The sequence below is a fragment of the Perognathus longimembris genome, chromosome 2, assembly GCF_023159225.1.
Source record: "Perognathus longimembris pacificus isolate PPM17 chromosome 2, ASM2315922v1, whole genome shotgun sequence".
NCBI lineage: Eukaryota > Metazoa > Chordata > Mammalia > Rodentia > Heteromyidae > Perognathus > Perognathus longimembris.
In genome coordinates this window covers 112540399-112555557 of record NC_063162.1, presented here as the reverse complement: position 1 = coordinate 112555557, position 15159 = coordinate 112540399, and the positions used below count along the sequence as shown (strand labels likewise).

The window sequence follows — 15159 nt, the reverse complement described above, 5'->3', positions numbered from 1 at the left end:
TGTTATTATTTGAGGCATTGCCATTTTAGAGGGAGGTTTTGATTTCAAATCTGGCCCTGGCTTATAGTTTTGTTTCTTTAGGTTATTTGCTTGTGATTTTTTTAAATTTCAGAAATAAGGACAATCATACTGGATTGAATGAGATGATGTGTAGGAAGGCATCTGTATTGCAGACTGAATTCTGTTTTAGGAGATTCCCATCTGTCTTTGTAGTTATAGCAGGCACCTCAACCTAAAGTGATCAACATAGTATGTAATCTCAGAGATTAAAAAAATTTCATAGATATACTGGAAAGTAATGTTAGTAACATGTAAGGAGTTAACAAGTTTGATAAGAAATGTACTCACCGCCTTACATATGAAACTGTAACCCCTCTGTACACCACTTTGACAATAAATAAATAAATTAATTAATTAAAAATGCATTCACATAAGCTCACAGTCTTCTGGTATTGAAAGTTCAAGAAACCCTTGGTAACAAATGTGCTTTCTTTGCTTATGAGGACTTAATCTAAGAAAGTACTTACTGTACTACTTTTGCAAATCTCTGCAAGATTAAATAGTTGAGCAGTTTTTAATTTACAGCTTGAATTTGATCATCAGACCCTGCCTAGAGTAAAGGGGACAAACAAATACAAAGGGACATGGAGTTTATTAGCTTGCCTTGCTTTAAATTAAGAAATGTTTTAATGGAAAAGGAGGAAATCTTTCAATGTCCTATCAGTTAAAATTCTAGAGTAAAAGACATACATTAAGTTTTCTAGTAAGAACAGTACTATATTCTTTTCTAGTCTATATTGTACTATTGCAGTGTTGATTAAATAACTTTAAAAGAAGCTACATCACAAGTCCACTGATGCCGTAACAAAATGCATGGGGCTAGATGTTTTATCAACAAAAGAGGGGTTGGGAGGGATGGCTCAGGCTCAAGTGATATAGGGTTTGCCTAAGAAGCACAGGTTTTGAGTTCAAAACCCCAGTATCACTGAGATCACTGAGTCAGAGACAGAGAGATAAGACAGACAGACAAGAGAGGAAGGTTTTAATGAACCTAGTGGCTCAAATATATATATATATATATATATATATATATATATATATATATATATATATTTTCCTAGTTACTTGAGAACCAGAGACTCGGGATGACAGTTCAAGGCTAGCCCAGACATAAATGTTCCCAAGACCTGATCTCACTCATTGGCTTTGCAGAGTGGTGTGTATCTGCTCTCTCAGCTGTGGGATATGGATAATGGCCAGGTGCTGGCATGTAGTGAGATCATATCTGCAAAAAAATGAAGATAAATTGGGGACTGGAGAACTGACTAAATTGGTAGAACACCTGCTGACCAAACACAAGGCCCTGAGGTCAATCTCAGTACAACCAAAATATGTAAATAAAAGAAAGGAATAAAAAGTCAATTATGGATGTCAAAGAACGTGGCATCAGCTTCTGCTGAGCTCTAGTGAGGATAGTAGAATGCCGAGCACGTGTGTACATGAGCACTGTCACACAATGACACCGAGATCCAAGAGATATAGGCTTTCTTTTTTATAGTAGCTTAATCTTGTGGAAATTAACTCAAAACTAGTATTAAATCTTTTCCTGGGGAAGTTCTCCAATGACCTAACTACCTCTCACTAGCCTCATCACTTTAAATCCCACCACCTCTAATACTGCCACACTGGGAACTAAACTTGTGACAGAGAAGCCTTCTGGGAGCAACACACTCAATCTATGTCCACATCATAGCAAAAACTCATTCAGTTGCCTTTATTTTTTCAGAGTTCAAAGATCTACTTATGAGTAGCAGTTGTTCATAAATATCCAAAGGAGCTTAGTGACTTTTTAGAATGAATCCCTTTTACTTATAAACCAAGAGCTTCTGAAAATGATTTGAAAAAACAAACATTTTATTATCACTTTGTTCGAACTTAAAGGTTTCCTTCCCTTCTTTCTTTGGCAGACTATATTTATCAATAAGTATTTTAATAGAGCTCATGTTGGAATCAACAGGAGACTCATATTTATTGGTTCTGTTTTAATGGTGTTTCCTTCTAATGCATTGAATAAGTATATAAATGAGTAGCTTTGTGTGATTAGAAATAGATGACCTGTCTTGTTTCTTGTACAGGTAATGCTGAAATCAGGCACGAACATACTCTACTGGAGAACGACGGGAATCCTTATGGGTTCTAAAGCGGTCAAACCTGTGTTGGTAAAAAATATCACAATTGAAGGTATTTCACAGAAAAAAATTTCACTAGACCCTTTATCCAGTTTTATTGTTAACTACTTAATAAAATGTTGCTTTTTCAGACTCCAGGTCTTATGGGATGAGACTTATTATGAGTGTAAGGCATATTTTCTTTTTTCTTATACTCTTGAGTGGTGGCATTTAATCCATAAGAGGAATTACACATAAGGACAAATTTATATGTCTTTATACAAAACGATTGCTTCATTGTTCTTTTTTTGAGAGGAGGGAATAATACATTTATTAAAGTTATAATGTATTAAAATGTCCACCATACTTTTGAAAACTCTAAAATTAGTCACAAGAGCAAAAGCAGTCCTGATCCCAGCCATTGCAGACAAACATACACTCATACCAAAGCAGGAAGGGGAATGGAGGATGGGTGGTGAATGTCCAGTTCAACATGTCACCAGGCTCAGGCCCCAGTGCAGGCCGCCTCTCACTGGGCTCAACATCTAACAGAAGCAGTGGGAACTGTGTAACACCTCAGCAAGGAGCAGGGCCCTGCCAGCTACATTACAGATGTAAGCTGAATTCTGTAAGTACAAGTGAGCTACTGACAAATGCCATGCTCACACCAGATTTATATATACTTGTGACTTGGAGTATCTAGAGAGATCTTTTTTGCTTCATTGTTAATATGGGTCGTTAGGGAAATGCAGTATGATTTTGCTCAGGGATTTGATAATCTGATCAATGCTCTAGCCACAAAAACAATGATGAACATTTTCACATGGCTTTTTCCTGGCTTTTGTGTCTCTCTGAATCAGTAGGGTCATGTCTGACACAGCAGAATAGATGACAGACCCTGGTATGATTCATTTTAAGCTAGGGGTACATTTAATTATGGCAGTGAGTCTTCTTTATTAAAGTTTGGTTTATATTTTACTGCCTGAAGGTTTATTCTTTTGACATTAACTCATTAGTTATAGAGACGTATGCTAACCAAGGGAAATGTTTTCTGACCAGACAAGTCAAACCATTCCTTGGCTCTATTAGGTATTGTCTGTGAAGCTGTATAGTAAAATGCAATATGTAGCTACATATATAAGAGAATAGCAGGCTTATAAATTTGACATCGAGTTTGTCCCATTTTTGAGTTAATAGAATTGTCTTTTTTTGACAGTACTGTGGTTTAAATTCATGGGAACTGGACAAGTGTTCCTAGAACTTTTGATTACTCAGTTTATGTTTATTGTACCTGTATAAAACCTCTTTGTCAAGAATTTTTGGTCCTTGTGCTTAATTCATGTTCTATCAGTATAGCTCCTTGTATACAACAAATATTTTCTTAGTACTGAATTGATGAAATGAAAGGGTTTGGCCTGAGCTTATATTAATATTCCTCTGTCACAGCAAAGTGAGATTTTCTGTTGCCATTAGGTTCCCCCTCTCAGGCCAATCCTTATTTCTACACAGGGGTGGCATATACATCTGAGTGTTTTCCATGCAAGCCAGGCACTTTCAGCAACAAACCAGGTTCATTCAACTGCCAAGTGTGTCCCAGAAACACCTATTCTGAGAAAGGCGCCAAGGAATGCATAAGATGTAAGGAGGACTCCCAGTTTTCAGGTAAGGCTAGTTTATACTCTACTGCTTTCTCTCTAAATTCATGTTGTTCAAGTATACCTTCCTGAGACAAACAACAAAAGTGTGAGTGTAATATGTGGGTCAGGCAACTAAGTGCTATGTGGATTAATATTGGATGGAGAAAACAACCTCCCTCAGAACATTGTTATTATCTCTCTCTTCATTACTTTATTCCTTTGTTTATGATTTTCTTCCACTCCATATCCCATAACTAATTGCTATGGATATGTTTCTATCAGTTTAACAAAATTTTTACTTTCAGATAATTTATTGGCATAGAGCCCTACTTAGAAACCTATAGCTCCAAATCTCCAGTATTCAATGATAATGGAAGAAATCTAATGTCTTCTGGGAAAAACTGTTATATGCTCAATGTGTATCATGGTGACATTTGCTATTTCCTCTAGGAAAAATTTAAATGTGGGCCTTTACTTTCTTGAAACCTAGTCATTTCTACATAAATTGCTCTGGCAGAGTTATTTTTTAGTTTGCTTTTCTGTTAAAATGTTTGTCTTTTCTTAGAGTCACAGAGGAGCTGACCCATTTCTAAAATGGCTTTTTTGTGTGTGTTGCAGAAGAAGGAGCTAGTGAGTGTGTAGAGCGCCCTCCCTGCACAACAAAAGACTATTTCCAGATCCATACCCCATGTGATGAAGAAGGAAAGGTATTGGCAATGTTCAGGTCCCATCCATATTAACCCAGCTCTCTTTCCAGTTTGAGCACACTCTACTTTGTTCATGAGAGAAATTTATAGCAAATGTATGCAAATAGAACAGAGGGAATCTAAAAGTGTAGATGTGGAAATCTGCCTTCCACCCTTTGAATTACTACTCTACTTAATGATTTGTGGACAAATGATTTGATGTCTCTAATCTTCAATGTGTGTGTGTGTGTGTGTGTGTGTGTGTGTGTGTGTGTGTCTATAAAATGGGGTTAATATTAATATTGCTACTTACTTACAGACTTCTACATAAATACCCTAAATATTCATGTAAAGTCACAATCTGGCATATAAAGCAGGATCCATAAATGACCTGTACTTTTTATTTATTAAACTTTTTTCCTTATTGTCAAAGTGTGGTACAGAGGGGTTACAGATGCATATGTACTTTTAATGCATGTTTTTTTCCAAAGTAATGATACCAGGAAATATGTACTACAACTTACACAATTAAAATATACTATAACTTCTATTTAACTATTTTGTTACTCAGTGGGTTTTATCAATAAAAGCTATGTAGCCATAGGCTAATTCAGTTATGGCAGATTACTGGGTAATTGCATTTAGAAGATACAAAGTAATTACCATATAAATGACATTTAGCCAGAAGAAAAATGTAAACATGAACCCCATTGTTTGGCCATCAGTCTCTTAATTAAAGAATTAGCTTATACCAGCCTATGCCAGTGAAGAGAAACTGAGGTTAAAGTGTATGCTATACCCAATTTCACATATATTTGTACATCTTTGAAAAGACATTTACTTTTTGGCTTAACTTTGAAACTTATATGTGATAGTAAAACTGTTAGCATTTCCCCTGCCTTAGGTCCTCAGCTCCTCCCATTACCCCCCAGATCTTCCCATCTCTAAACTCCCTGCCCTAGAACTATAATGGGCCACTCCTACTCACCATTAAGACCTGCCTACTTCCCCTTTAGCCCTAGAGAAGCTGCCACCTGGAGAAGGTGCAGCCACTGTGTATATGGCCCCATATGAACCTTCTTCTCCTGACCATGACTATCTCTGCATGATCCCCTGGGATGGCTGGGACATATCCTTTCAAAAACTTTATTAGTACCTAACCTGTAATATTTAGCTAAGCTTGTCTTATTAATGAGTAGAAAGTAAACTTACCTTACCTATGTAAGAATAATTAATTCAGCATTTTGAAGCTTAAACTATGAGATCTACTACTACATGAGGGGTTTTATATGAACTAACATGAACATATGTACTTGTCAAAGACTAGTTTATTATATAATTGGGTATAATGTTAACAAGCAATGTGAAAATTAATTGGAAGTAATCAGTTAGTTGGAAGTAAGACCATACATAAATGTGTAAAGTACACATACATACATATATACATATCCATTTACCCACAATATGTATATACTCACATATGTATATGAATTTATGTTTTTCTGTAGAGTGTGAATGACCTCTGAATGTGTTGTTGATATAGAACAAAACGGTATTCGGTAAATTCAGCAATTGAAATAGGAGTTAAGATTTTAATTCAAGACAAATGTTTCTAACATCAGAAGTAAACAAAAACAGCAATGGAAACTTACTGAGATGATAGATATTGTGGAATTTTATATAGTGTAGCATATATCACATATATGAACTTGGGAGTGCTGCAACTTGCTGCAATGTGTGTGTGTGTGTGTGTGTGTGTGTGTGTGTGTGTGTGTGTGTGTGTGTACTTGTCCTGGATCTTGAACTTAGGGCCTGGATTCTGTCCCTGAGGGTTTTTTTTTTTTTTTTTTTTTTTGCTCATGACTAACATGTAAGCCACAGCTCCACTTCTGGCTTTTTAGTATTTTATTGGAGTCTCACAGATTTTCGTGTCTAGGGTAGCTTAAACTGTGATCTTCAGATCCCAGACTTTTGAATAGATACGTTTGTCCATGTGAGCCACCGGCACCTGGCTCTGGTTTCATCTTTTAAATAGGTACTTTGCTCTTGCTTAGACTGATATGGTAATTTGTTAGTAGTTTAATGGCTCATAGTTTAAGGTCATTCAACTGTATTTTGGTTTACTTTGTCCTATGGTGCTTTCTTAGAGCTTAGTTGCCCTTGTTTGGCGAGAGTGAGTGATTAGAATAAGAAGTACTTATTTTCTAGAATAAGAAGCAGTTACTGGGATATATGGATTCTAAGATTGCAATATACATGACACAAGAACATTACAGATTTTTGCATTTATTTTGAAGCTGAGTTTAAATAGTCTGAGTTCTTTCTAGAACAGAGATTTTTCAGGAATATTGTAATAGATCATTGGAAGTTTTCTGATCCTGCCAATCTCATTAACATTACGAACATATGGCATGCCTACTCATTGATTTATTCCATGAATCTTTACTGAAAACACATTATATAGAGAGTGCTGGATGATGAAGGCAGAATTAAGGAGAGAAGAAAAATAGAGAGGTCGTCATAAATGTGTAACAGTGCATGTCAAAATTCAGTGTGCTTCAGACTTGTCTGAAGGGTCCCACTCCAGATTTTCTTCTGTAGTTGGTTGGAACAAGGCCTGAAGGTTTGCATTTTCAGGTAAGCGCCAGGTGATTGCAATGTTTTTCATCTAGGATATTAGCACAAGGAGAGCCATTAGCCTAGAAACCCAAGGGGATAGTCAATCATAGCAGATGAGTTATTATTTCCAAGAGTGATTAGTCCTACAGATAAGAAATCTTAGTTTTATAGCCTTTTGAACCAATCTGGCTTTGGGGCTGGATAAAAGGTAGACAAGGAAATTGGAGGAGCCTACTTGTAGAGGGAGTAGGGTAGTGAAGATATGATTTGAGAGGAACATAGTATGCTGGAAGAACTAAAGGGGTCCACGTGTGCATGGAATGTGGGTATGTGGAGAGAGCTTGCACTAGATGCAACTGATGACCTAGGCTGGTGCTAGCATACCCATGGCCTTATAGAGCTAAATTATTTAGGAGTCTTGGCATTTATCCCAAGAGTACTGAGAGATCACTGAAAGGCTCTTGATGCTAGAGTAATGTGACATACTTGGATTTATACTTTATATGGATAGTTTGGGGCAGTGTTTTGATTCCAAGATTAGAGAAGGACAAGAATGGGTGTGGATGGCCACTTAGAAGGCTGATGATGCCCTTTGCTGAGTGAGGGAGAATAGGAGTAGATGATTGCCAAGGGCCAAATTAGAGAAACAAGTGGGAAGTAAATTCACAAGATAGAATAATTGATTAGACATTGAGGGTGAGAGAATGCAATATTAAAGATGGTTGGATATGGGGATCAGATAGGTGGTTAGGGGTATGTGGGGGGGAATGCACCAGCATTACTCTGATTATGATCTACAATCAGGATGTTAGTCAGCATACAAAATTCTGTACTAACAAAATTTAAAATTGCTTTTTCAGAAATCAGAAAATAATTTTTATTTAAATCAATGTGTAACTGAGGGTATGGAGAGGGAAGGTGTGTCTTAGATCAAAACTGGGAAGTCAAAGTCCAGCAGACTGCTTCTCTCATTTTTCCTTGCTGATTTTCCTGGTTCCATTTGCTTTCTCCCTTTGGCAGGCTCTTTTCTGTCATGCAAGATGCTACTCCCTCACAGATTTTCATCCTACTCTCTGATCTGAGTTGCAGAAATGATTCTGATTGGCCTTCCTTGATTCCCCAGACATCCCAGATGAATCCTTTTCTCCAGTAGCATAGTGTAGTCTGGTTGGGTGGCTTTGTCCATCTGCACATCTCAGTGGCCTTGCAGGCCTGATGATACAATTCTCAGTCCCTTTAAGCATATGGATCAGTTTCTAAACAGAAGGAGATGCCTGTTACCACAGGAAAAAGAAGAGCAATTTTGTAAGTTCTAAAATATAAAGAGGTCTGTCACAATGGTCTTTCTTTACTAGAACTCCCACAAAATTTTGTACATTCTTCTCTTGACAATTACATGGTGATCACAGAAGATTTGTTAGTATTTTGACACTAGACCACTTTATTGAAAATTGACCACTTTCTCCGCTGAACTCTCAGTTTCCTGCTGGAGATTGGCTCTCATTCACTTAAAGTATTTAAGCCAAACATAGTGCCTGACACAAAGAGGCAGAGAAACATTGTTTAAAGAATTAACAATGAATGAATGAGTAAATAAATAATGGTCACCACTTTTACGGAGTGGTGTTTTGACCTATATGACACAACTTGAAAACACTTTTGATGAAATGAGAGAGAAGCCAAAGTATTTCAAATAAAGCATGGCCAAAGGAGCTTTTTTTAAAAAGTGAATTGGACATCTTTAATGAATCATTGACGGAAGCATATTGTGGATGTTATACCCTTAAGGAATTATTTTATATGTGTTTAATATTCTCTTTACAGTATAAATCAGAATTCACTTAAAAAAACTTTGAGGATCCTGTTTGGGCTCATTGAAACATTGTTACATAACTTTTAGGATAAGAGATTATTTTCATTGTACCTATAAAACCAAAATTTAAAAGAATGAGGTAGTCATCAAGCTTCTCCCCCATTATTTGTATTTGTATCATAAAATTTAGATGGAATACTTATTTTGGATTACTTCTTTTACAATTCTTAAGATAAGGTCTCACTATGTTGCCTAGGCTGGCCTCAAACTCAAGGATTTGTTGCCTCAGCATCCTGGTACTGGGATTACAGATGTTTCACATTGCCTGGCTTAGATTACATTTGTATCCAAATATTAACTAATAGAACTAGAATAGTGTATTGCTGTTCTTTGCATTTAGCAATTAAAATAATTAAAATTGAATTGCAGATAGTTTATTGTCACATACATGGTTTCAGCTGCCATATGGATTCACTTGAAGAGGAGAAAATAATCTTAAATCAAAAGAGTGAATGTTTGCTAGTCATAAGAAAATCTTTAGCTATTTAAGCTGTCACATAGAAATTCGATATCACTCAGGGGTCAGATCTTGAGGAAGATTTGTCCTCTTTTTGGTCCATGTGGAATGGGTCCATAGCTTTTGGAGTCTGTGGAATGTTGCAGATTATCTCCTTCTAGCCAAACATGACCTGCTGGCACATAACTATGTCTTTCAAAGAAATTTGATGGACTAGTGGTGAGGATTTTGTCTCCTTTCTGAGCAATTGCTCATTTACAATGTTTGACTATGGACCACTTAGACTTTGTGCAATCATAATGTCACCTCTGGATGCCATAAAAAATGTTGACTAAGATTTTCAGCTAAGACAATATCTGAATTTTGAACTGCAGGCTCCATTGATGGTCCAGAACACATTAAAACTCCACCAACATATTCAGAAGCACAATGGGCTGTACAGCCATATTTAACAGTATAGCCTAGAAATCAAAAGGTTTTTCTCAGAACACCATGAAGCATAGCTCTATGTTAACTCTGCTACCATTGGCCAAAGGTTTTCCTAAAATGCATTCAACTTTTAGAGCAGCTTCAGGGTTTCCAGAAAAACAATCTAAATCATGTCTCAGAGCAAATGTAGATGACCCATAGTTTTAGGATATCTCCAACCCCAAAGAAACCTGGAGATCTTCACCCTGAGGTTCAGGTGGGCCTTTCTCACACAGGTCCCTCAACAGTTCTGATTCTTAATTTTAAGTTGCAAGAAAACTAAGATTCATGGAATGTAAGAATCATGGTTGTCTTTATGACATTTCCTACTTGTCTGACAGAGATTTTTTTAAATTTATTTTTAAAATTTTATTTATTGTTATTGTAAAGGTGATGTGCAGAGTGGTTACAGTTATGTAAGTCTGATACCTTTTTTATTTTTGAGGAAATCCACTGCATTTTGTGTTTCTCTTTCAAATGATGACATTACCTATTAAAAAATAAAATGATAACATTAATGTCAGAGCAGCTATAAATTACATGTTTGTATGTACACTCTCTCTTTATATCTACATATATCAAGCATTGCCTATAATTGTTTTCTCTCATCAGTTGTACAGTTTAGACATTATTATACTCAATTTGAAGATGAGGAAAATGAGGTTTGTGGAGGTTAAATAACTTTCCTAGAGTAAAATCCTATAAGTCTTAAAGCTGGAACTCTAACCCGATGGGTCCATTCCTAAATTCAATTCTTTGTATCTCTTCAGGTGTTTTATTTTAAACTTTATAGCAGTTTATAGGCCCGTATTACCACAATTAGGCTATGACTCTACTTGCCACAAGAAGGCTTACTAATCTTTATATCACCCACACTGCTTTGTTCTATGCATAGTAGACAATAAAATCTTTCCAAGATAGTTCCTTTCAATGGCTGATGGAAATACTAAAAAGAAGAAATTGACTTCTATGCTAATTTATAAGATGAATTTATAGAAGGTAAATTCCAGTAGGATGTAATGGTGCTTTAATAAACATAGCTGCCCAATGATAAAATGGCCAGTTTTGTCATATTAGATACTTCCTCCAAGTCTAGAAGAGCAGCTGGCAGAGAAGAATGACTTAGAAGGGAGCCATCTTAGAGGAGGCTCTATTTATTTTATTTTATTTTTTTGTGGAATGGTGGCTTTTTATTTATTTATTATTTTTTCATTTTATTGTCAAAGTGAAGTACAGAAGGGTTACAGTTTAATATGTAAGGCAGTGAGTACATTTCTAGAGGAGGTTTTATACCATACAACTTCATCTCTGACAGGAATTTGTGATTTATAACAGAGTCACTAGCTTTTTGGTATCAAATTCACTTGTGCTTTCTTTTCTCTTTAGTGATCTTCAACATTACAAATTATTCCAAAGCTAACTGTCTATGTACTTCTGAAATACATGGCAGGGCTAAAATGGAGCGATAGTTAAAAAAAGCAAGGCAAAGAGAGATCTGTCTCTTCTAACTGACTTTGTTTCTATATGAATTAAATTAGTCAAATATGTTTGGAATCTATGTTTATGAAAAGGGACAATAAAATATGGTCTTTCTCAGCATTTACATATTTCTAAAGTAGTTAAAAGTAAATATTTTAGTCTTTAAACAAATCTTTAAGACATTTTTATTAAGATATAATTCTCATACCATACACATCATCCAGTTAGCCGCGATATTCTGTTTTTAGTATACCTACCACAGTCTAATTTTAGAACATTTTCTTGGTTAGATCCACAGTGTGAACCTCCTGTAGAAAGTATTAAGTCCCCATGGCATCTTCTCCATAAAGGTAAATCACAGCTGGGGTTGTTGAGCATTTAGAATGGGGAGCAGGACAGAACCACATGGAAAAACAGATAGATTAAAAATTACAGATAAACAATTCAGGTAAATGTTGATAGGTAATTGGGAGGTTGTGGATTACTTAAAGCAGGTATGGATGTTGAACATGGATATATAGATGGAAGACAGGTGCCTGCCACCACAGCAAGGTTCTTATTGGTTGAGATGGAGGTCTTGTGAACTTTTTACCTGTGCTGGCTTTGAATCTGATCCTCCTGGCCCGAGCCTCCTGAGCGGCTAGGATATTATGCATGAACTTCTGCAACAGTCCCTCCTTTTTAAAAATATTTTCTTCAAGCTTAATAGAAACATAAGTATCGTGGCTCCTTTGTAATCTTAATAGTAATCTGGTAAATTTACCCGTTAGAGTTCGATTTCATAAAAACATATTATAGCTGTATCTCAACAATTATGAACTCCAAGACTGAGTGGATTGTTGGTGTTTCACTTGTATCATGAGCCATCTGGTGCTGTGTCATTAATATTAATTATGGTCTTTTCCAATCGGATAAACTTGGAAGCATCTGTTGCCATTGGAGACGTAGAATCAGTCTGCCACTGGAGGCTAGAGCTCTATAAAACAAACTTTTTCTACAGAGTATGTGAAATTTGACATCCATGTGTTTAAATGTTTAAAGATGTACCTTCACTAATTTCTAATTTCTAAAAAACATGGGTGTTTGGAACATGGAAGTTTTATGGTTAGCCGACTTCTCAAGATGTAAATGCACATATCGTTTTTATTCTTACCTAAATGATTCCTTGACTAGTCCGATTTTACCACTTAGCAATTGTGTGTGATTTGGGGAGACATGTTTAGCAGCTGAAATCTGAACTGTTTTGTTATTTTTAAACTTGAACATAATAACAGACACTTCCCGAAGTGGTTGAGAAGGCACCCCAAACTCCCATGTGGGAGCTGCATTCCCAAGGGGTATAGCAGCCTAGACCTTCTATTAATGTCAGAATAAACAAGGCAATTAGTGACTTGAAATTTGTTTCCTTTCTTCTCGTTTTTATTTTTTGGCAGTCCTGGGGCTTGAACTCAGGGGCTGACCATAGTCCCTGGCTTCTTTTTGCGCAAGCCTAGCACTGTACCATTTGAGGCACAGAGCCACTTGGAGCTTTCTCCATTTATGCGATGCTGAGGAATTGAACAAAGGACTTCATGCATGCAAGGCAGGCACTTTACCTCTGAGCCACATTCCCAGATCTCTGTACCTGTTAAGAAAAAAATTTAAAAAGCCTAGTCCTCTAATATATGATATTTTATTTGCATAGATTTTCTGCTTTTTATGTTCCTTTTTTGATGGGAGTTGAGAACCCTTTATGGATAGAACATCTAATTATGTTTTCAGCTGTTTATGATGTAACAGCTGGAGCAGCCATTATTTTACAGATGGTTTCAGAGGCAGATGGGTGAAGTGCTAGTTAAAACGTATCATGACATAAACCATAAAATGAACGTAGAAAAGGGAGTTATTAAAAGAAAAATATATTGTTTATAGTTGAGACGTCTCCCTGTCCCATTTACTCCTCCATAAGAATTCTTGAGGATAAAATTGGGTAGTCTAAAATTTTACAGGATTCTAGATACAGACACTAAGACCAAAAGAGGATATTCTAAGTGCCTCTTCATATTTATATAAAATAATATACATACTGAAACAAATTTCAAGGTATAGAAACAAAAGACCTTTTAGAAAAGTTTTTGATCATTCTGTCTTTTTTGTTTTTTACCTTATGTAGGGTGTGCGTGCATGTATATCTTCAGGAGATGTGGGAAGGGCACAGAACTCAAAGAAAAAATGATGAAAAAGTACAGTAGTGGAACTCACTGGACACTGATGAAAGTTAACTATATGACTTGTGAGTGCAGATGGGAGGGAGGGAGGTAATTGGAGAGAGTGAGGGAACAGAAGACACTGTAAGAAAGGAAATGTACTCATTGCCTGGCTCATGGAAGTGTTATCCCTCTGTATATTATCTCTATAATAACAAAGTTAATTAATTTGAAAGGTGATATACAGAGGTGTTACAGTTCTGTAAGTTTGGAAAAGAGTATTTCTTTTTGGACAATGTCATCTCTTCCCTTGATCTCTCCCAGTTTTTTTCTCCCATTTCCACTCACAAGTAGTATAGTCCATTTTCAACAGGATGTCTGGTGAGTACTACTGCTGCATTTGTTCACCCTTTGCCCCTCCATTTCTATGCTCCTACTTACTTTCCCAAAGAAAGATAAACCAACAAACAAAACAAAAAGAAAACAAAACAACAAGAAATAAACAACCTCATTTCAATTTCTTGAGTGTTCTAAAGGGATTACTTATTTACATGATTTTCTACTAGCCAGAAATAATATTAGATAACCTGTAATTTTGGCTCCCTACCTTTAATGATAGTCTTCTTATTGGAGGAATTGTTTCAAAGGCAAAAGGATACTTTCAGATTATTATGAAACATTTAGATACTTAAATATATTTTGTTAGAAAAGAATTGGTTTATTTTTCTTTGCAGTAGAATATCTTATTTTTCTTCTATCTTGCACATATGTTTTGTTTTAGAACCCATTTGATAATTCTGATTTCAAAATGACAACTCATTTTATATAATAGTTTTTTGGGAGGAAAGGGGGTTGCTAAATTCTGGCTAATTTCTCATGCATTGGTTTCTGTGTAGGTGAATGCATGTGCAGGAGGGGATAAAAGTATGGGTTAAAAAAAACCCTCGACTCTAGAGAAGAGAGGCTGTCTACTGTCCTACTCCTCAAGCTCAGAGTACATGAACTGGGGCCTAGAAACCTCTGTACAAAATAGTTCAGCTTCAGCTCTTGAAGTCTAATATCAGGTTATATAAAAAGACACAGTAAATACTTTTACTTCCATGCTATTAAGATTGGAATATGAAAGTTGATCTATTGTTTTTGAAAATTTTGAATTTTCTATTATGATTATCCCATGTAAAACATGATATGTATCTGTCTGAAGGAAAGGAACAGGAGCAGTGGAGGTCTCAAATGAGAAACAAAAAGTCACTGCACAGAAACTGTTGGTTATAGAATGAAGTGGATGCGTGGATACCAGAACAATCAGGTTATTAATATTTTAAAGAGGAATTTCATGATGAGGAGCATGTTATCCAGGTGGTCAGATTACCAATAGCTTAGGGCAAAAATATTTCCAAAATCACAGTCATTTCCACACTGAAGTTGTTTTTTCTTTATTATTATTTTTAATGTGTTTTTTTCTTATTTATTGTCAAAGTGATGTACAGAGAGGTTACAGTTTCATACGTTCTTTATATTAACACTAATAGGTTAAATTATTTCCTTTAGCTCTTCTGCCAAAGTTTGCACTTTTCCTAGGCTAT

At 35.9% G+C, this 15159-nt stretch overlaps 1 protein-coding gene and 1 pseudogene across 1 annotated transcript in view; one reads left to right on the top strand and one right to left on the bottom strand.

Moving 5' to 3' along the window:
* Elapor2 (endosome-lysosome associated apoptosis and autophagy regulator family member 2) overlaps positions 1-15159 on the top strand; it is a 136622-nt gene that overhangs the window by 77608 nt on the left and 43855 nt on the right. Inside the window, exons 6-8 of the mRNA XM_048339927.1 lie at positions 2136-2241; positions 3678-3830; positions 4424-4512. Of these exons, the coding sequence (XP_048195884.1) occupies positions 2136-2241; positions 3678-3830; positions 4424-4512 (348 nt within the window). The remainder of the gene's footprint in view (positions 1-2135; positions 2242-3677; positions 3831-4423; positions 4513-15159) is intronic.
* Positions 9443-9941, bottom strand: LOC125346961 (annotated as a pseudogene).